Here is a 23,094-nt window from a genome sequence, read left to right as displayed (position 1 = left end):
ACCATAACTGTAATTTTATTGAGGTTTACTAATATATCATAAATAGTGATGTCCACCACACAGATTTGTCACCTGCCATTTTACTGTAACAGGGCAGGTGAAGATATAGTTTTAAATTGCCTTCCCCTGGGGCTTCGCTGGTGGTGCAGTGGTTAAGATTCCGCCTGCCAATGCAGGGGGACACGGGTTCGAGCCCTGGTCCGGGAAGATCCCACGTGCCGCAGAGCAACTAAGCCCATGTGCCACAACTACTGAGCCTGGGCTCTAGAGCCCACGAGCCACAACTACTGAGCCTGCGAGCCACAACTACTGAAGCCCACGTGCCTAGAGCCCATGCTCCGCAACAAGAGAAGCCACCGTAATGAGAAGCCTGCGCACCGCAATGAAGAGCAGCCTCCGCTCGCCGCAACTAGAGAAAGCCCACACACAGCAACGAAGACCCAACACAGCCCAAACTATATATATATATGAATAAATTTTTAAAAAATAAATTTTAAAAAACAATTTTGTTTAAATCTTTTTTTTTTTTTAATTGCCTTTCCCTGCCTTCATAGAATTTTGAATTTGGTCCAAGCCATATAAAGCATGTTTCTCCTGCCTTACAATACGGAGCCCGAACCCCAAAGGTGACGCCCAGCCAACCTCCACGTTTTCCTGAGCGGCGAGACTGAGCCTTGTGGAGGACGTGACATCCTCAAAAGGAAAAGGGACGTTAAAAATATTTTCTTGCCCCAGTTTTCTTAAATTTAGGATTTGTTTTATATCCTGGAAGATATAACCACATTGGGAGGTACAAAACATCCAGTGGGATTTTTTAGACCAAAGCCTCCCTCCCATCACTTAACTGTACTCGGATCTAACGCCCATGGTTGTGGAGTTTCACTAGCATTCCACACGGCTGTCCCCACCGGACGCTCACCCTGTGTTGTCTGAACAGTGCAGACCCTTGACGGGAGAGACAGACGTTCTTGGGAGGTATTAACATCCATCTTGTTACAAACCTCCCGCAGGTGACTTTTAAAATCCAGTTTACCAGCCAAACATTACTCCTGTTTGTGAACACTTGTCGGAACACAATATGTGACAGAAAACAAGACAGACTTGTACAAAGTTTCCAGGAAAAAGAAAAGAAGATAATGTAGCTTATAAAGGCCACTCTTTTTTTTTTTTTTTTTTTTTTGGCTGTGTTGGGTCTTTGTTTCTGTGCGAGGGCTTTCTCTAGTTGCGGCGAGCGGGGGCCACTCTTCATCGCGGTGCGCGGGCCTCTCACTATCGCGGCCTCTCTTGTTGCGGAGCACAGGCTCCAGACGCGCAGGCTCAGTAGTTGTGGCTCACAGGCCCAGTTGCTCCACGGCATGTGGGATCTTCCCAGACCAGGGCTCGAACCCGTGTCCCCTGCATTGGCAGGCAGACTCAACCACTGTGCCACCAGGGAAGCCCAAGGCCACTCATTTTAGTGAGCAGCTTCCAAAATAGAAAAATCAGGTTCAAAGTTCAGTTTGTGCTTTTCCATTATTTTCTTTTCCTGTGTAAAGTATTTCATAATTTATCAAATCTTGGCAAACCACAGAGCCTTCCTTTTATATGTAGTATTACATATCTATTATTATTTTATTTCATATAATCTTAATATAGAACAATTTTAAATTCTTAAAAAAAATACATTCATTCTGCAAACATTTATTAAGGGCTTTGTTTCAGAAATATTCTCCTTTCACTCTGCCAAGTGTTCCAATCTTTGGATGGAAAATGATTGTTTCATGCATGAATTGTAACGAAATTTCTCTGGGAAAAAATATTTTCAATGGCTAATTATAATTTTTAATTTTATTTAAAAATGGTATCTCCAAATATATAACCAAATGACAAAAGAATTAAGGGCTGCATAGAGCGGCAAAATCATCTCATCGTGTACTACAGGAAACAAGTATCGTTCAATGTTGTCATTATCATTCTGGTGTAATTTAAACAAAACAGACGACATTATAGGAAGGAAGCAGGGCTGAAGGGTGTGGCTTTTCAGGAAAAGCATATAAAGAGCCTGCAGGGCAGCGCACTTCCTGGGCAGTGAAGGTGCTTAAATACACCTACAGCCCTGCCTTTTCTCTTCCTTTCAGGTAGAGATTTTTTAACGAAAAATGATGTTTTAAAAGTTAAAGAATAAATTTGAAACTTTCCCCTACCCAAACTGGATTTGCCATGAAGTGGGGGAGAGGAATATTATTTTGGGCTTGTATCAATTTGAGTCATTCTGTAAAGATCAGATGTCAGTGCGTATAAAGACAGGAAGAAGAAGAGTTATTATTCATGGCATTTTTGACTAATCTGGAACAAATCTTATGCAAAATATATACATACAGTTTTACATTTACAGTGAATAAAGTAACCACTACTAAAATAAGGCCCTTACATGAATGCAAAATAGTAACATTTTAACAAAATTAATTAAATGATAATTATCAACAGTAGCTATTTGTATTTTAAGAAAAAAGCACAAAACACTTTACATTATTTGAGGGCCTTTTGCTTTTGTTTTAATAGATATTGTTACTTTCTGCACGGAGACTGCAGATTGTAATGTAATGAGTAGGCAGGCAAAGACTTAAAAGAGTAAGTAGTGAGTACAAAAGTTTAATTTTTGTAAGAAACAATACGTGTTTCACACATCGGTGTAATTTCTCTTTTCACAGCTTATCTGGATGTCCTCTCAACGCACAAGCCATCAAGAAGGGCAAGGTCTCTGAAGAACTAATGACCATCAAGGTCAAAGCATCTGGAGGTAAGAGGGCAGGGCGGGGCAGCGATCCCCGAGGTCTGGAGCCTGGTCTCCGGCGGGTCCTGGGTCCAAACCATCCTCCGTGCGGGAAGTGCGATTTGAATAGACAAGAAGGAGGCTTTCCTCAAATTTGAACTAAACTATAACTTTCTCTAAAGAACAATCTCTTGGGGTTTTTTCCTTACCTTTCAATAAGGATCTCCAGCAGAGAAAGTTAAGCAATGAGACTTTCGATGAATTAGGGTACACTGGCTGAACTTTTGTGCTTCAGTCCTGAAAATGATAGATTTTTGTGTGAGCCTGCACGTGTGTGTGTGTGTGTGTGTGTGTGTGTGTGTGTGTGTTCCTGGTATAAGCCCTCTATCAAATTTCAAGTTTTGGGCACCTATGTTTGAATCCTTAAGTTCTGCTCTACCCTCAGAATGGTATTTTTATGGAGAATCCACATGGTTTAATTTAGCGTCTCTATTTCTCTACATGCCTTCCTAGTGTCAACCCCCGACCACAGTTAATATACACAGTGTCTGAGCTGAGGTCTATATTGGATCTTCCTGTGTCCCTCTGATTCTTCAGTACTTTTCTTGAGTTCTCACCAGCATTATCTCAGGCGTGTGTTGTTTCCTTTGAAGATCATCCTGATGCATCTGGGAAACAAAGGCAAAACAATTACTTTGCTTTGGGGATTTTATCTGATGGCGTCTTTAGCACATGGGTAGAACCAAGCCGGAGACTGTGACCTGTTGCTACTTTATTTCTCTGAAAGCATCACTCCATCTTTTAAATCCATGTGTGACTCTTAAAAAGAGTGGCTTGTTTCCACGTTGTGCTTCCGTGAAGAATATACCACATGCACCTTACACATCCTGCTGTTGTAGGTTTGTCTCAGGTGTGTGCCTAGGAACGGAGTTGCTGGGCCGTGGAGCATGTGAGGTCCACCTTCAGTAGGTGATGAACTGTGTTCCAGAGCAGCGACCCAGGAACGTACCAGAGCCTAGAGCTGTTTCACACAGATTGTCCGTTCTCCCCATCCTGCTCCCATGCGTTGGTCTCATTAACTCTAAATGCTGGCATTCACATTTATCCCTCTGAATTGTCCTCTCGTGGTTTAGAGTCATCATTCTGGACTGTTGAAATGGCCTTAAATCCTGCTTCTGGCATCCTGAATATGAGCTCCTATTCTCAGCTTTTTAAAATCTTTAGAATGTATTCATATCCCTTCTATAAAAGAATGATGGGAAAATAACTCCCGTGCATTGAGAACCTGTGGTATGTTCAGCACTTTATGTCTTATTGCGTTAATTCTCACGACAGTTTACTGAAGCACAAGGACGTGAAGTAAGTGACCCAAGTTCAGGAACAAGAGCCAGGCAGCATTCAGACTCCAAAGCCACACTCTCTCCAGACGGCATTTGCTCCTGATCCTATTCCAAGGAGAAGCCAAGCTGTGTGTCCCTGGGCTCGAGCCCACCTGCCGGGACCCCCCCTCTGCCTCTAATAATGGCTCATAAGATCCCATGCGTTTGGTCGTTAATCAGCACAATCCAAGTCTTCCTGTCCTGGCAGCATCGTACAAGAGAGAATGCCCGGGCTTTGGATCTCAGGCAGGCTCTGCCCCCTTCCTTTGGCCCCGGGGCAGGTGATGCGGCCCCGTCGGGGGTCACGGTGGCCTCCTTTAGCCTCTGTGGAGCTCTGGCCTTTGTGGGGGGAAGGAAGGGTGATGACACCTGCCCCACAGGGTCCAGCCAAGTTCAAGGGAGAAGTTACTTGTGAACCTGTCCAGCAGCAGACCCGGAACACAGCAGACCTACATTAAACGCTGGGGCATTTCTTACTAAGGAAGTAAATCCTGCAACTCTTTGAACCCACTTTTTTAGAATCTTGGATATGGGTAAAAATTCAACGTTTCAAATTAAAGTCTCATTTTCACCTAGCAAACCACAAATTCAATGTAAAAGGGCTCAGATTTGTCTCAGTCTCTTATTTTCTGTTTGAACTAAAAGAGTCTGACTTTTTACAGGTATAGAGAGTGATGAAGAAATTAGGCATTTGGATGAAGAAATAAAGGAACTCAATGAGTCCAACCTTAAAATTGAAGCAGATATGATGAAACTCCAGACGCAGGTAAAAAAAAAAAAAAAAAAGGAAGAAGGAAGGGAGGAAGGAAAGAAGGAAGGAGTGGGGGAAGGGATGGAGGAAACGAGAAGGAAGGAGAGCAATGAGTTATCTTTAGGTAATCATAATCCTAAATGGAGGGAACACATTGAACTATTAAACCCTATGATAAAAAACAAACTTATCGGACTTCCCTGGTGGCACAGTGGTTAAGAATCAGCCTACCAATGCAGGGGACACGGGTTCGAGCCCTGGTCCGGGAAGATCCCACATGCCGCAGAGCAACTAAGCCTGTGCACAACTACTGAGCCCACGTGCCACAACTACTGAAGCCCGCGTGCCTAGAGCCCGTGCTCCGCAACAAGAGAAGCCACCGCAATGAGAAGCCCACGCACCGCAACGAAGAGTAGCCCCCGCTCGCCACAACTAGAGAAAGCCTGCACGCAGCAACAAAGACCCAACGCAGCCAAAAATAAATAAATAAATTTTAAGAAAAACATAAAACATACGGATCTTTTGCAATGAACACAGAGTGTGTCTCCTGTACACGATCCTTGTGAAGGCTTGAATACATGGATCACCCTGGGCGATCACTGGTTTGGAAGCTGTAGGCCAAACTGCTCACATTTTTGCCCTGGGTGCACCAAAGGCTTTATCAGCAAGTAAGACAATCATCCTATAATTGCAGAGCCTCTAGAGTATGTGGTGCTTTAGAAAAACCGTCATGAGAAGATATGGGAGACCTTAGTTTTATTGGAAATTCAATAAAACAGTGCAACTTTTTAAATTTAATTTTTCTAGAACACCTCTGAATGAGTCAGTCTTTGATAGGAATGGATCTTTTCCCAGATTTTCCTGACATTCTTTATTGAAAATTCAAGCAATTTCTCAATTCTGCATTCTCCTGGGTCATGTCTGCCCCAGCCCCTGATTAAATTTACCCACAGGGAAATTAAAAGTTAAGTCCAGGATTCGTTTTTGTCTTTTTTTGTTTGTTTGTTTTTTGGCCATGCCCCAAGGCTTGCGGGATCTTAGCTCCCCGACCAGAGATCGAACCCGGGCCCCAGCAATGAGGGTGCCGAGTCCTAACCACTGGACCACCAGGGAACTCCCCAGTCCAGGATTTTTAAAAACACTCATAATAACTCTGTTGCAATAAATCAGAAAGAAAAGAATGAGACAAAGTTAAGTTGAAGTGTCTTTCTCCCTTTTCTCCTTTCCTGAGACGTGAGGTTTGGGCCACCGAGATTATTGACACTCAGAAGTCTTCACTCACAGGGGCCTAAGACAGAAGCTTTTAGTTCCCCTGAAAAGCAGGTTTCTGCGTGACCAGTGTCATAATCTTCCATTAATAACAATCCAGGCTACAAAGAGAGCGTCATGCGTGGTTTTCCCAATCATGAGAACTTGTCTTGAGAACCATTAGTGAAGAAAGCAAAGGCCTTTGCCCTCATGGAGCTTACAGTCTAGAAGGGGAGGTAAACAATAACAAAAAATCATAAACGATAAATTACATCGCACGAGGGCAGGGCATGGGGAGAAGCAGCCAGGGTTCGAGGCAGAGAGGAGAGCCGGGCTTAGCCACAGGAAGAAGGAAACATTTGGCAAGACTTGAGGAGCTCAGGGCATTAGCCAAACAGGAAGGGGGACGAGTGTTTCCAACAGTAGAAACAGCCAATGCAAAACCCCGAACCCTTGAGAAGGGCCAGCGTCTTGAGAAATAGGAGAGTGAGTGTGGCTACAGGTCAGTGACCTGGGGGTTATAGGAGGTGAGTCCCCGGGGACACACAGGGTTCCCAGGCCCTTTTTAAGACGTTGGTTTTTATTCTGAATGAACGCAGAACCGTTACGGGGTTTAGAGCTGAGGGTTAACGCGATCATATTTGACCTACGATCTGCCTGACATTTGAAGAGACCCGCGTGGGTAGGTGGGGTGAAGACGGGTCAGCAAGAGATGGGGTGGTGCCCAGCCGGGTGCAGGGCCACCCCTGAGAGGGGGTCCCAGTCCCCGCGGTGGCTGGACCTGGGGAGCAGCGGTGCAGGTGGGCGCCGTCTCCATCCTGGGCCTCTGCAGGGGGAGCCCAGTGGACGTGAAGGGCGAGAGGAAGCGCCGTCAGGGACGCCTCCCAGGCCTGCACAGCGAGCAAGCGGCCGTCACCTGGGAAGGAGGGGGCTGCGCAGGCGGCAGGTTTGGGGAAATAGCGAAGGTTTGCCCTTGAAGTCCACCTTACAGCCACGTGGAGGTGTGGATCTGCAGCCGTGGGAGAATCTGGGCTGAAGAGACGCGCTTGGGACCGTGGTTCCAGCCCTCAGAGCGATGGGGGGCGGCAGGGCTGCTGCTTTGTGAGGACCATGGCCATGCCTGGTCAGCACCGGACTCCGCTGAAGCCCGATCTTTCCAAACTCTGCTTCCCACGTTCCCACGTTCTTTCCATTTCAGATCACGTCTATGGAGAGCAACTTAAAGACGATAGAGGAGGAAAACAAACTGATAGAACAGAGCAACGAGAGCCTGCTGAAGGACCTGGCGGGCCTGAGCCAAGCCCTCATTTCCAGCCTCGCAGACATCCAGCTCCCACAGGTGGTGAGTCTGAGGCCGCGCGGCTCCGTCCCAGGGCTCCCCTTGCTGGCGAGCCGTCACCCAGGGCTCCGAGGGGACAAGCCGCCCACACTTCATCCCTGGGAACGTGATGGATATTTACGTTTACCCTATGTCACGACCAAGGGCTTCTGATACCGCAGGAGTCATTCAAAGATGATGAGGGTTTATTTGAAACTAGGTTTATAATGTAAATGAAAATTGGAGGCCAAAGTTCCCGCTCTCAAAATTTGTTTCCAAATGGAAAGCTTGCTAACGTGGCTTACACAATCTGAGACCCATGCTTTCTTTTTTTTTTTTTTTAACATCTTTATTGGAGTATAATGGCTTTACAGTGGTGTGTTAGTTTCTGCTGTATAACAAAGTGAATCAGCTATACATATACATATATCCCCATATCCCCTCCCTCTTGCAGCTCCCTCCCACCCTCCCTATCCCACCCCTCTAGGTGGTCACAAAGCACCGAGCTGATCTCCCTGTGCTATGCGGCTGCTTCCCACTAGCTATCTATTTTACATTTGGTAGTGTATATATGTCCATGCAACTCTCTCACTTCGTCCTAGCTTACCCTTCCCCCTCCCGTGTCCTCAAGTCCATTCTCTACGTCTGCATCTTTACCTAAGTATGAAGAACATACTTAAGTACTCCTCATATAGAATAAAAAGCACAAGAGTGAGCAAGGCATCCTATTTCCAAAACCTAAACTTATGCTTGAGGCATTGCAACTATTTAAAATTCATAGAAAATTGGTTTCCTTTACATTTTCATAAATACAATAAACATTTGGAAGAGGGCTGCATTGTTGAATGCTTTTCATTTCCTCAGTACAGGCATATTTAGAACAAGTTTTCTAAAGCTGCAAATTTTGTATACAGAAGGGTTTGAAAAAGCAGCAATTTAATAAAGAAATAGGATTGGTTTTCCTGAAAGCAAGAAATCTCTCAATTTGTCCAACTTCCCAGCATGGAGCCCTCATCTTCACCAATTCCAAATATGTCACCTGACAATAAGAAATAAAACCAATATTTTTTTTTAATTTTATTGCATTTTAATTTATTTATTTATTTATGTATTTATTCATTTTTAAATTTTTTTATATTTATTTTTGGCTGTGTTGGGTCTTCGTTTCTGTGCGAGGGCTTTCTCTAGTTGCGGCAAGTGGGGGCCACTCTTCATCGCGGTGCGCGGGCCTCTCACTATCGCGGCCTCTCTCGTTGCGGAGCACAGGCTCCAGACGCGCAGGCTCAGTACTTGTGGCTCATGGGCCTAGTTGCTCCGCAGCATGTGGGATCTTCCCAGACCAGGGCTCGAACCCGTGTCCCCTGCATTGGCAGGCAGATTCTCAACCACTGCGCCACCAGGGAAGCCCGCCAATATTTTTTTAAAAAAATCAATAATGTAATAAAAAAGAACCCAAAGGAAAATAAATGATTACTTTATGGCCAGTATTAAGGTAATTATTGAATATTATTGTTATATTATTTCCTTTTTTGTTATATTATTTCTTAACATTTCCTAACTCATACTTCAAATTTGTATTCTGTAATATTTCTTTCTTCAGTGGTGCCATAAAAATCACAGTTACCGTGCAAGATTAGTTGTACTTTGTATAGTTACATACAAGGCAGTCTCATGGTGATTTGGGGGCAGGTCCCACTAAATGTTCACAATTTATTTCGAGCACTGGTCTCCCATCTTATGGCGGAGGGAACGGAGGCTCTGAGCCTTACGTAATTTGATGGAGGTTCCAAAGCCAGCACAAGCGAGGTGGCCTTTATCACTCACAAACGAGGCGGCCTTTATCACTCACAAGCGAGGCGGCCTTTATCACTCACAAGCGAGGCGGCCTTTATCATTCACAAGCGAGGCGGCCTTTATCACTCACAAGCGAGGTGGCCTTTATCACTCTGCCATCCGGGTCCTCGTCCAGCTAGAAACTCGGGACACAGCAAAGGCAGAAATGACAAGGGAACGGAAAGCAGTGTCAGGCAGCTGGTGGAGTCAGTGCTTGGCCGGGCAGAATGAAATCAGCTTCACGCTGAGAAAGCCGAGCTCTTCAGCAGCAGCAATCACAGTAACGCCCTTTATTCCTTTTCACTGAGACCTTTCACAAGCCCCTTCTTCCAGGCCTCTTGTGCAGTAGGTAAGGCACGTTTCCGAAAAGCTGGGAAATGCGGGCCCAAGAAGTGGCGGAGCGGCAGTCCCCCGGCCGCTCGTTCCTTCCACTCGGGCAGTTGCCACGTCGCGAGGGCTGCTCTGTTTGAGCCACCACGTTAGGGACAGGAGGGGCCCACACGCAAGCAAAGAGGACGAGGTGAACAGACCGGACCCTGTGAATCCCGTGTTCCACCTGGAAAGACAGAGAGCGGGGAAGAGCCCAGCCCTGACCTCGAGGGGGAAATGGACAAAGGAGTCTGAGGATGAAAGAGGACGGTTCCCACCAGACAGCTGGGGGCACCTCGTCCCGCCTCACAGCCCTGAAACCCCGGCCCAGGGCTGTCAGGGGAAGCTTCTGGGCGAGCAAAGCCCTCCTCCGGCCTGGCCCACACCCCCCTTCTGCAGACGAGGTCTCCGTGCTGAGCACGTGCCTGTGAGGGAGGCCGAGAGCCCCTCTCGGGAGAAGGGTGCAGCTGGGAAGGGCCCAGCCCGGCGGCGAGCCCTCCACCTGGTGTGGCTCCAAGCTGACCCCAAACGACGGGCGGTCACGCTCACCCCATCAACTGAGTGAAGAGCCAGCAGCCGCCTGCCTCCCTGCGTCCCTCCCTGATGCCAGAGTCACGGTGGCCCCCGTGGACTTGCTCCCCTTTTCCCGGCAGCCTGGGTCACGTGCCTGATGCCATGTGTTCTGTCCTCCTTCAGGGGCCCATCAGTGAGCAGAATTTCGAAGCGTACGTCAACACGCTCACGGACATGTACAGCAATCTGGAGCGGGGCTATTCCCCCGAATGCAAGGCTCTGCTGGAGAGCATCAAGCAGGCGGTGAAGGGCATCCACGTGTAGGAGCCCAGCGCCACGGGCCGCGGGACTCGCCGCCAGCAGCCGCGTGTACAGATCTGGAGGGCCCCCCCGGCCGCTAAGGCAGGCAGGTGCCCTACTGCATCTACAATTGCAACATTGCACTAATTTTTTTCCCCCCAGCTAACGTGAAAAGGAAAGAAAAACTATGATAGACTCTTTGGATGAAAAGCAATGCAGTCAAATATTAGATCTTATTTATTTTCATATGCTTTTCTTTTATTTCTTCATTGCACTCTTTTGGGTTTTTTTTGTACAGTATATGTAAAATAAACGTGACATTTTTATATTTTATTTATTTCTAATCAAAGAGTTTTTTTATCTTTTAATTGCATTTTGAAGTCTGCCATATTTTTACAAGTGTGTTTATTAATTTATTTTCCAATAGAATTTAAATAGAAATGCTATTCTCAAATCACATATCTTGCTGGGTTTAAAGGAGAAGACAAAAAAGAATGAAGGAAATCCTTGTCTAAGGACTGCACTGTGGTCCAGTTTGATTTTTATTGCACACTTCTACCCCAACCCCCCGTACCACCTTCACTGGCTTTGTGTTTATAAACAGGCTTAGGTAAGATGCGCAGAAGGGACAGCAAGATAAAAGGCACCCACTCGTGGGATGTGCGCCCTCACAGAAGCACAGTAGACTGGAAAACAGCCTGTTCCGAATTTGTTAGCAATAATTAAATATAGCAATCAGCAAAGTATTCGACTTGGCTGTACGGTTTCAATTCATATGAATTATTTATTTGAAGTGAAACAAGCTTTTTTAGTGATGCAGGTCTGTCCATTTGTTTTTCAAGTCACACCAGATAGTTGGCAGCTCTGACCCTGAGATGAGAAATAAGACTTGATGTGACCAGCCAGGCTTTCCTGCCACACGTTGGCACAATATACAAGGGACAATATTGATGTAGATTTGTACTTAGCAAATGTAAACGCATCCAAATGGAAAACTGTGTAGATACCATATCCCCTGAAATAGCATTTATCTTACTGGGTTGACTGGGAAGAAATGGAAAATATAATCACACATGCAAAAATGGTACCCAGATCCGAGTCATTGCTTTAAACACTGGCGACATTGTCTCAGCCTCCTTAGGCAGCCAGCCAGCTTTCAATTTGCCAGAAGTCTTTATGCAGAACGACAAGTGCTACAAAGCACACACACTCGCAACCCACAGACAGACACACTCACAGACAGGAAATTGAGCCCACAATCTCGCATTTCTGGGTGGATCAGAGTTTAGTAGTTGCTATAGTAAAGGCAATGTCTATTTCAGGGATTGTAAAGTAGTTAAGCATTGTTTCAAAAGTTTTTTTATATTTATTTTTTTTAAGAAAAAGGTATAGACAACCAGCTAAACTGCCTTTTTGCTGTGCACACACCCCGGGTGTGCTACGTGCCTCTGTGTAAATGGGCTTGATTTCTGTGCTGTAACGAAGTGTTTATTTTTCTTAGCCTCCTGGGTGTGTAGACCGAATGCGATGGCGCTCGCAGGCTTGATGTTTTCCACTGTTATTACTGTTACTGCACAAACTACAGCACCGTCCACCGTGATTTCACCCCATGACACTGGTCATTGTTCCGTATTAAGTGGGGCTTATCTTTGGTTTGGGGTTCATTTGAACCCTGACTCTTAGTCTAGTGAAAATGAGATGTCTGTGCTTAGGTAGGAACGGTGGGTATTTAAAAATCAACTTTAAAAAAAAAAAGAGCTACCATGTGTGCTGTCTATTATAAACGGGACACCAAACAGAATTTTCTATTAAAGTTATGTACTTGCAAACATTTTGCTATACAGTCCTTGATAGATGCACACGGATGAGTTCACTTATTACAAAGACAAAAGTTTAATTTGCTAAATATTTTAACAAGTTTGTTATATATTTTATTTAATTTAAAAGAAACCTCTTACCGACCTATGTATTTATTATTATAATTTACTGTGACTTCAGGTTCATTGATTTGTGTTTGCGTAGTTTGAACAGGACGTTTCTGTGAAGGATGTTTGTATTTATTTGCCTCCTTTGTACTTGATCTGTTTTGTAATGTGCACTGAATTTTTTTTTCCTTTCCACTATGTTAATGATCGATACTGTAAATTGGGTCTTTTGTAAACAACAAAAAGGCAATGATGTACGCATTTTTTTAATTTGAAGTAGTTTGTACACTGTTTCTTCAAACAATTAATATTTCTTACATCAAAGCAACCAACTGTGTTCAGTGCTGTACATTTGGTGTATGGTAGGAAATAAAAATTGATAAGAGTTTTGCTGTGGTCTTTCTTGAGCTACTAAAGACACTTGTGGCCATCCCATGGTAAGCACTGTGCCCTCCCCCCAAAGAGCTCAGCGTGGGGAGTGCACACCTGAGCCTGTGAGTTGCTCTGATGCTCTGGGGTCTATCTACCAGTCTGCTTGGCTTATTTTTTCACCCCAAGTGGACAGGACTTTTGCCAGTTGGTAGCTGCCCCAGCCTGGGGTTCAGTAAATACACATGCAAACCAGCAGATGCCTCTGAGATCAGGAAACCTTCGCTTGCACCAGCAGGAAATTCACCTGCATCTAGTGAGCAGTAAGATAGAGGCCCCACCCTCCTGATGCTGACATCACTTTGGGTGCTGAGTATATACGTGCATTCCTGTAAGCCAGTTGAACACAGATTCAAGGAAAATAATCAATTGTGTTTTTTTAATATTTATTTATTTATTTGGTTGTGCTGGGTCTTAGTTGCGGAAGGCGGGCTCCTTAGTTGTGGCTCGCCAGCTCCTTAGTTGTGGCCTGCGAACTCTTAGTTGCGGCTTGCATGTGGGATCTAGTTCCCTGACCAGGGATGGAACCCGGGCCCCCTGCATCGGGAGTGCGGAGTCTTATCCCCTGCACCACCAGGGAAGCCCCGGAAGATAATCAATTCTTGACGGCGCCTGTTTGGCTTGCATGTTTTTCCCATCTCATGTCAAACAGCTTAATTTAACTTTCCAGTTTCTGCTCAGCTTTACACATCTCTAGGCCTGGTTGCCATTTATACTCAATGTGGTAAAAAAAAAGAAAGAAAAAATCCATGTCATCATTGTGATAAAGCAAACTTGACTGAAGGGGAGTCTGGGTCCCCAGAGGAAAGCCAGGGTACTTGGGTAGACCTCTGAGTCACAGGGGTTGGTGCACAGGGGTTAATGCACAGTATATATAGCTTGCTTTTTTTTAAGTATTTGTTTATTTATTTGTTTATGGCTGTGTTGGGTCTCCGTTTCTGTGCAAGGGCTTTCTCTAGTTGCGGCAAGCGGGGGCCACTCTTCATCGCGGTGCGCAGGCCTCTCACTATCGTGGCCTCTCTTGCTGCAGAGCACAGGCTCCAGACGCACAGGCTCAGTAATTGTGGCTCACGGGCCCAGCCGCTCCGCGGCATGTGGGATCTTCCCAGACCAGGGCCCGAACCCGTGTCCCCTGCACTGGCAGGCAGACTCTCAACCACTACGCCACCAGGGAAGCCCATATAGCTTGCTTTTAATCACCACGTGTATGTGTGTAAGATGTGCCTATGTTCCATCCTGTAAATGGATCACGGGTCTCAAGTCTGCTCAGCGGTTCTTAGCGCCCCTCCTTGCAGAGAAGGCGCGTCTCGCCCTGCCTGGGATTTTACATCAGCGAGCAGCGCCTGCATCCCTGTCACTCGACGTGGCGGAAGAGGAGAACTGGTCCTACGGAATTACGAAGAAAACAGTAAGAGTCCTATGTTCATACGACAGATGTTTTATCAGAAGGCGTGTGTGCCAGGCCCACCCCCATGTGGGTTCAGCCTGGTGGGGGAGGGGAAATGAGTGATAGGTACACAGGCTCCTGCGGAAACAGTGTTCAGGGTACCACCTGCCTCTGACTTCCTGGGAAAAGGGCTGGTTACAGATGAGCTGGCAAGTCGGGAGAAAGGCATTGCACAGCACGAACGGCACCTACAGAAGATGACAGTGAGACAGTCATCCACCGAGCAGGTAATTAAAATATCCGAAAGTTAGTGAGAAATGAGGCGAAAAGCCCAGGTTGGTAGGAAAGGGAGTCAAATTATAAACATCCAAGGTAAAGAACTGTAATTTCCACACGCAGACCCCAGAATACCAAAGAAAGATCTAAAACCAAAGAATGACAAGATCGGGTTTCCATTAGAGACAATTTATTCCATCAATTCAAGCAATTACTATTTCTTACCTGAAGACAACAAAATTGGGTTCAGTGCTGTACCTCTGATATTTGGTAGGAAATAAAAATTGATAATGAATTTTGCTGTGATCAGTTTCAGGCTGCTGTATGGAAACCCTTGTCACCAGCCCATGAAAGGCCCTAGAGCCTTAGACACAGAAGTAAAACACTTCTACTGGAACCAGGTTCTGAGTGAAAAGAAGAGGGTAAATGATTCCTTGATTTGCCTCCCTAGAAAAAGTTTTAAAAATTAACTTGCCATGGTGCATAAGTATTTTACTAATCTTCTTAAAACTCATGTTTTCTTCATCTCTTTCCACACATTACGTCCATTTTATTGTGGTCTGGGAATAGTACTCTGCTATTTCCTCTCTTTATTTAGCAGCTAATTACAAAGCAAGCAGATTTAATTGGCTAATCGCTGTCTGCGCTGTCAGACCCCATCAATGATGCCTGGACACTTCAGCTCCTGAAATCCTCAAACACGTTGATGTAGTAAATATCATATCAGTGATACTGATGAAGAAACGGCTGCTCAGAAAAGTTAGTAAGTTGCCCAACACCAGAAAACTGGGAAAAGGCACAGCCAGATTGGAACACTTTCCACTGGTTTTAAGATCTAACCCATGGGGATCTGTCTACTCACCTGTTAGATGCTGTCTCACCTGGAAGAAAGAAAACAAGAATTAGTCAAGATTAAGATATCTGTTATGGGAAGGAAATCCAAAAAAGAGGGGATATATGTATACATATAGCTAATTCACTTTGCTGTGCAGTAGAAACTAACACACATTGTAAAGCAAATATACTCCAATAAAAATTTTTAAAAAAGATATCTGTTGATCCTCACTCATTTCTATTAGGTCTAAAACTAAGAATGGAATTTTAGGGCCAGCTATAGTAAATACTGCTGTGCAGCTTTCCACAGTTGAATGTAAAAAAAAAAAAATTTGTTGGGCCCAGACACGTGGAATATCCCTAAATCTTGAGGTGACAACAGTGCATCCTGGTGTCCTGAGCTCCTGAATCGCTTCTCTTAGCTTCCTAGACACAACACGACGGAGTGTTTCCATCAGCATCGTGAGACTTGGAGAGTGAAGAATTTGCCTGACACCCCAGAGATAAGTCCAAGGTCAGGATTCAACCCGGTTCTGACCCCCCGAGAAGCTCCTGTCCCTTCTGCAGGCCACCAGCACCATCTAGCCAACCCCTAACTCCCCGGCCAACATCCCAACCTGCCTCAGATTACAGCCTGCGGGCAGGAGGGGCCAGTTCAATCACCAGTCTGGATAAAGCTGTTCAAAGAAGCATCACTTTCACATTTTAGCCACATTGTTATGGTGTGTTTTTCTTGTACAGGCACGTCATGCACATGTGACGCCCTAATCGTCGATTTGACGAACTGGGATTGAAAATCTTGATAACGGGTCACCACTGCCCCCAAAATAAGGAAAATATAAAGAACTCATTTTTTGTTGTTGTTTTTAAGGCAAAACAACATAATTATCGTGTTCGGTCATAAGCTGCTTTGTGTATGCTTGACAGTTTTGCATTGGCCTCCGACAAGTAAAAAGACACTTTGTATCGACCTTTACCAGTTATTAAATATGTAAAAACATAAAGAGACTGTAAATTTCCCTGCTCTTAAGAAACAGCTGCTGTTTCAGAGTTTTCCCCTCAAATATGTATTATCACATATAAATGCAGTCATTTTCCTTCTGTGACTGATTACCTAATTCAGTTTGGAATGAAATCCAGGACTGGGGGAAAGGGCTAGATATCGTAGATGTTCTGAAGCAAGAATGGCACTCTGGGGACAGGACGCTAACAATGATTTTGAAGGATCAAACTTCAGCCGCTGGAAATCATTGTGAACATTTCTCCCCAAGACTAGCGTCCTTGAATTCAAAAAATAAGGCCCAAGGCCCGGAGGACCAGCGGCTTCCACGCCCACCACTGGCTGTGCTGGGCTCCGACGCACCTGGACCACCGGTGTCTCCCTGACATGCCTTTGCCACTCCGGGAAATCCTTGCCCAGGAACGAAAAGTTTAAATATCTTCAGTACTTGTTCAACAGCTTCTCAACAATACACGTATCCGCTCGGGAAGGACTCAGCGTGCTCTCGCTGGAGACACCCTTCCAGGACAACAGACACCCCGAAATGACCGTTAACTCTTGGAGATGCGCCCTGCCGGAAGCATCTCTTACAAACCTGCACGTGGGGAAGCCCCCCAGGGGCCAATCACACCCTCACAGGCAGAGCCCTCCTCAAACCACGCAGTGCCTTCCTTAGGGGACTGTCAGGGTTACATTAACCAAGCTTTGTGCCGTCTGTGGGTGCAGCATTCGACAGACCCAAGGAGTTCCTGTGTAGCCACCAGTTACAACTACAGCTCCCGTCATTCGGTGAGTGGATAAATCGGTGGCTCAGTTTGACTCATCAGAAATCTGAAAGCTTAACTCCGAACCTTGCCAACAACCCTCTTGGGCACTTCCATGAACATAAAGGAAAACCAAAAGCTTCTGCTCTCCCCTCATGCCCTTTGTCTCCCGAGAATCACCTGGATCTGTGGCAAAAACGTAAATAACGCGCAGAAGCAGGGGAGGGAGAAGGAAAGGAGGGAGGGAGGGGAAGAGAGAAACAAGGATAGAAAAATGATCCATCCCTCGTATCATATGGTTTTTTGTTTTTGTTTTTTTTAATTATTTATTTATTTATTTATATTTATTTTTGGCTGCGTTGGGTCTTCGTTTCTGTGCGAGGGCTTTCTCTAGTTGCGGTGAGCGGGGGCCACTCTTCATCGCGGTGCGCGGGCCTCTCACCATCGCGGCCTCTCCTGTTGTGGAGCACAGGCTCCAGACGCGCAGGCTCAGTAATTGTGGCTCACGGGCCCAGTTGCTCCGCGGCATGTGGGATCCTCCCAGACCAGGGCTCGAACCCGTGTCCCCTGCATTGGCAGGCGGATTCTCAACCACTGCGCCACCAGGGAAGCCCATATCATATGGTTTTTTAAAAGTAAATGAAAAGTGCACGGAAATTCCTTATGGGCAACAGCAAAAGCTAATTCCTGGGCCTGGACGAGCCCAGAGCTTGACGGGTTCCCACGGGTCCCGCCAAGCGCCCATGAGGATTTAAAAAGAGGTGTGTGTGCACGTGTGTGTGTGTGTGTGTGTGCGCACGCACACGTGTCTGTTTTAACGTGCATTCAGTGCTTAATGTTCACCAGGCGTTTCCCAAGTGCCCTGAACACCCGATTTAATTCTCACCACGATTCCGAGAGCCCTGGGTTATTACACTCATTACACGCTTTGAAAAGGCGCCACCCAGCGGCTGAGTCGCGTGAGCGCAGCTGAGGCCGGCCGTCCACGGCGCCCCTTTCTAGTCCCCAGAGAACGTGCTTGTCCACACCCGCCCTTCCTGCCCGCCCTCGCCCGCCTGCCCCTTCCGTCTCCCCTCCCCCCCCGTCCTGAGCAGGAGTGGCCCGCATGAGTGCTGGCTGGTGCCACAGGGGGATATGGTAGCTTGAATAAAATACAGTTTTAAAATTAATTTTCCTTTCGTTGTCCTTATTTTCAGTGTAACTGCTAGAAAATGTAAAGTCCACGTGTGGCTCTCACTATTATTTCTCTTGGATGGTGTTATCTGACCATTCCTTCTATAAGAGGCCTGAGAGTTTTCAAGAAGAAAAACCAAGAGTGAATTTCTGCAGCTTAGAAATCACAATGCCTTTATTCTCCTTTTTTTGCTTTTTTGAGGGAGAAATTGCCAAATTATGAAAACATCTGAGAACATAAGTTTTACATGTTCCGGTAAAACAACGAAGTGGCTAATCGCACCATTAAATCTATAACTATGTCAAATATGGTCACATAACCTGGAAATCTACTCATTTTCGTTTTTTTTAAAAACAATTACCAATCTACAGAAGCAAATTCTGTTTTAAAAGATCACAGTAATGGTTGGAATAATGTTTTTAGTACATATCTGCGTATGATGCTGAATTAGAAGCTTAGGGAACCGATCCGGAATTAGAGAACCAAAAAATATCGAGTGTATTTCTTTTCTTTTAAGCAAAGGTGATCATTTGTGGGAAAGGAGTCTGAGTTTATTGTTCCCACAGCAGGAGATCATCTGCTCCTGAAGGGGAAGGGGAAGGTGGCTATCGTTTAGGGCAGATCTTTCCGTGGACGAGCCTAGCTGGGTAAGGTTTGGGGTGTAATTGCTTACCGTGGACCCCGGTTAAGAGGGGAGGGTAAACGGATATTGAGGTTGATTGACCAATATTCATGTAAGTGGATATGGGGGAAGTTCCTGAAACGAACGAGGTGGTGATTTGCAGCTTTATCTTCCTGGCAGCATTTCCTAGACTAGTAAAGCCATGTGCCTAAAGACCCTGCAACAGGAAGGTCGTGTTGATGTATGTGGTAGACTATGGGGGTGGTTTCTGCTCACCAAGGTAAAGTTGCAGAGATTTTACTGTGGACTTAAGGAATCCCAGGGCCCGAGAGCTGACAGGGACGGCCTTAGGAAACGTGTGGGGACCAGGTGGCCAGCGTCAGCACGAGTTCCTTGGTGTGACGACGCAGCATGTTCTCAGAACGTGGCAGGCACAAGCCAGTTACCTACCAGTGACAACGACATCAGCCTGGACACCATGAAAAGGGCCAATGAGAACGCAGCCGCCACCCCGCCCTCGCCCTTAGCAGATCCACAGGTAAGCCTTGAGTGCGGTGAAATTGATGAGCAGAGGCCTGGGGCAGAACGCACGGGAGGGGCGTCTCTCGAAAACCAGAGCTGCCAGTTGCTGAACTGTGTGACCTTAGGACATCTTCCACCACGAGGCAGGCCACCATATTTCTATTTTACTGAAGGCTCCAAAAAGTTAAATAACTTGTCCCCAATCACCCAGCTGGAGAGTGGAACCGCTAGAATTTACACCCAGATCTGTCTGATTCCAAACACCACGGTTCTCCTACCTCGCCACACTGAACCTGATCCTTGATTGAGAAAAATCTCAGATCTGGGGGCGGGGAGGGGGTGGGGTGTGAAGTACACGGTGGGGCAAATGTGGGAAGATGCCAAAGCTCTTGCAAACCTGAGCAGAGGGTGAGGGCCTGAGCGAAGGTGACCGAGAAGGAAACTGGGAGGACACCAAGTTCAAGGAAACATTTCAGAGAGTAGAATCAACTATGCTAAGATCAAGTACATTCCAGAATGCTTTCAGAGACACATACAAGCCAGGAATGGGTTAGGAAGCCATTCCCAGCTATCGTCCAAGTTAACATTCAATCTCTCAGTGTTCAAGTGTGAGGCATTTGTCACAGGGATACCTTTGAAGCACTGAGACTAGTAAGAAATGAGAAATCTCAGGATTGTTTCTGCGTCCATGTTCAATTCAAATATCCAGAACTTCCTGCCAGAGACACCAAACAATTGCTATCATCGTAATGACTTATAATTATGTTAGGGCTTTCTAATTTAATAGAAATAAAGAGTAATTATATTAGACAGATTTGGTTCATCTGAACATAACAGTAAAACCCTAATACAAGTGATAGAAAGGTTTCTCTCTCTCTTGCTTTCTTTATTCAGGAAGGTGAATGGCAGGCAGTCCAATGTGGCTCTAGTTTCATCTGTCTTTCTGAGCTATCATCCTATCACTAGCTTGCATCCTCAGGGTCATCACACAAGCCAGGATGGCTGCTAGAGCTCCAGCCATCTCACCTGCATCCTAGACTAAAAGAAGGTTGGAGAGAGTGACAAAAGAACAAAAAAGGGACCCACAAAGCTTAGCAGATCCCTTTAACCAACCATCCCATGCACCACATACAACATTTGTACTTTTTTTTTTTTCCTGTTAGCAAATATTTTTATTTATTTTTTTATTGGAGTACAATTGCTTTACAATGTTGTGTTAGTTTCTGCTGTACAATGAAGTGAATTACCTATATCCCCTCCCTCTTGTGAACCGGCTCCCCCCACCCCGATCTAGGTCATCACAGAGCACCGTGCAGAGCTCCCTGTGCTATACAGCAGGTTCCACTAGCTATCTATTTTACACATGGTAGTGTATTTATGTCAAACCTAATCTCCCAATTCATCCCACCCTCCCCTTTCCCCTCTGTGTCCACATGTCCTTTCTCTATGTCTACGTCTCTATTCCTGTCCTATAAATAGGTTCATCTGTACCATTTTTCTAGGTCCCACATATATGCATTAATATACGATATTTGTTTTTCTCTTTCTGGTTTACTTCACTCTGTATGACAGACTCTAGGTCCAACCACGTCTCTACAAATGACCCAACTTCGTTCCTTTTTACGGCTGAGTAATATTCCATTGTATATATGTACCACATCTTCTTTATCCATTCATCTATCGTTGGACATTTAGGTTGTTTCCATGTCCTGGCTATTGTAAGTAGTGCTGCAATGAACTTTGGGGGTACTTACTTTCATTGGCCAGAATTAGTCATGTGGACTTAGCTAACTCTAGAGAAAATCTTTTATTTTGGATAACAATGTACGTAGCCAAAAACTGGAGTTCAGAGTTCTGTTACTCAGTGGGAACTGAACGGATGTTGAGGTACTCATCTCTCATTACCTCTGAGCCCACTTGATGTAGAGTATCACCTGTGACTCATTTATCCAGGGTAGAATTGGGTGAGAGTTCTTCAAATAATAGCATTCCTCTCAATGCAATTTTAAAAATCATTATTTTAAAAATACTTTTTATTTATTATTTTTATAACTCTGCTAAGTCCTTCTTCTTCCTGAAAAATAGAAGTTTGCAATTCTTGGACTCTTCCTTTAAAGGATTGCATATGCCCAAAGTTTATATGCATTTATGGATATGACTGAATTTGAGGGGCCTAAAAAGTGGTTCCTAAAAGACCCCAATCCTAAAATTCCCACAGGTAACCCAGAGCCAGGACTGTCACCCTCTACACTCCTCCTTGAAAAATCCTACTTAACAGGCAAATCACTGGGTTTTCTTTTTTCACCCAAAGCATGTAAAACTATGATTCATAATAACAAAAACTGTAGGTGAGGCATTTGGTATAGAGCTAATAACATCTGCATCTGTATGAATGTAGTTTTTTTACTTTGCATCTAGGGGTTTTGGCACTAAGTAGGCAGAGCCAGAAAAATATTATCGCCTGACTCAAGTTCTATAATGTTATACAGATTTAGAGAAACAAATTGGCCAAGACACAGTTTTTCAAAACCGCTATGCCATAATGGAATGCTAATTTCTCCACTGCAATTACACTTGGATCTGGCCCTACACAATGAGTGAATCAAGTTTTCAATAGCCTTTTTTAGCCTGTTCCTATGACCGAATTATGCACATTTCCCACGATGCTCTTGATTCCAAATTCATTTCCTATCATCACGTGCATCTTTTTCCTGAATGTTCCCTCAGGATTGTCAGCCTGTTTCTGCACTTGATTCCTCCAACACCTGATTTGGTTAGGGCTCAACATGCATCTGTCACAGAGAGACGCCTTACTCTTTAGCAGAAGATCTGGTTTACAGGATCTGTAGGGAGGAACTCACTAACAGGGGGGCCAGTTTACATGGATTTCACAGACCATGACAGCTTTCAACAACTCATTTTAATTTGTTTTTCCTCCATCTCTCTTCTGCACTCAGGACTCTTTTCCAGTCAAACTTACACAATATTCTATTTGAAGATTAGTCCAACTTATTCTCTGATTGAATTTGGTCAAAAGCTCTGGTCCGTCGATTTATACTCAATTCATCTCCAGCCTGTATTTTGTAGACCCAGAAAATGTTCTCTTAATAATGTCCTTTAATAGCCCCTAAAATATTTGAAGGCTTTTTCTAAAAATACTGGTAATAGGGACTTCCCTGGCGGTCCAGCGGTTGACTCCGCACTTCCATGGCAAAAGGGCCCGGGTTCCAGAGAGAAGTCGATGAAACTGTGAAAGGGAAAGAGAGGACCAGGAGAAGACCACCGGCCACTTCAACAAAGAAGGTTGAACTTCAGCTCAGGGGCAAAGTAGGGCTTCAAACGTGAAGTCTAAGGTGGAGCTAAACTTGATTTGCTTTCATTTTTAGGAAATTATTTTCTATACTAATTCTGCCGGAATCAAGATTTCAGAGACTTGAAGTCACAGGCCTGTGAGTCGGGGGCAGTTGTCCCTAACGAGGGCGGGACGGCCTGCAGCTCCAGCTCCGTTACCCCCAAGCTGCGTGATCTTGGGGACCTTTGTAACCTTCCTTGGCCTCCGTTTCGTCCACTCTCTCAGGCCTGGGTTTGCTCTGATTCAGTATTTGTTGCCTTCCCTCCTAGGAATAAAAGGGCCAGTCTCCTGCATAAACCCTCTCAAGAGCTCAGAGTTACTGTCATGAGCCTGGGGCCCACACTGG

General features: G+C 45.3%; 1 protein-coding gene across 11 annotated transcripts in view; it reads left to right on the top strand.

Annotated features, from left to right (window-relative positions):
- ST18 (ST18 C2H2C-type zinc finger transcription factor) overlaps window positions 1–13,993 on the top strand; it is a 308,958-nt gene extending 294,965 nt beyond the window's left edge. For 10 of the 11 annotated variants that reach the window (XM_082432989.1, XM_082432997.1, XM_082432994.1 and 7 more), the window contains 4 exons: window positions 2,691–2,779; window positions 4,794–4,897; window positions 7,329–7,472; window positions 10,347–13,993. In XM_082432989.1, coding sequence (XP_082289115.1) covers window positions 2,691–2,779; window positions 4,794–4,897; window positions 7,329–7,472; window positions 10,347–10,487 — 478 coding nt within the window. In that variant the 3' untranslated portion in view covers window positions 10,488–13,993. The remainder of the gene's footprint in view (window positions 1–2,690; window positions 2,780–4,793; window positions 4,898–7,328; window positions 7,473–10,346) is intronic. The other variant, XM_082432991.1, reaches the window with a different exon arrangement.
- Window positions 13,994–23,094: the final 9,101 nt, after the last annotated feature.

This window comes from Balaenoptera physalus (assembly GCF_965194825.1).
Source record: "Balaenoptera physalus genome assembly, chromosome: 17".
Lineage (NCBI taxonomy): Eukaryota > Metazoa > Chordata > Mammalia > Artiodactyla > Balaenopteridae > Balaenoptera > Balaenoptera physalus.
The sequence above is the reverse complement of the archived record's forward strand: the minus strand, read 5'-3'. Positions and strand labels throughout refer to the sequence as shown.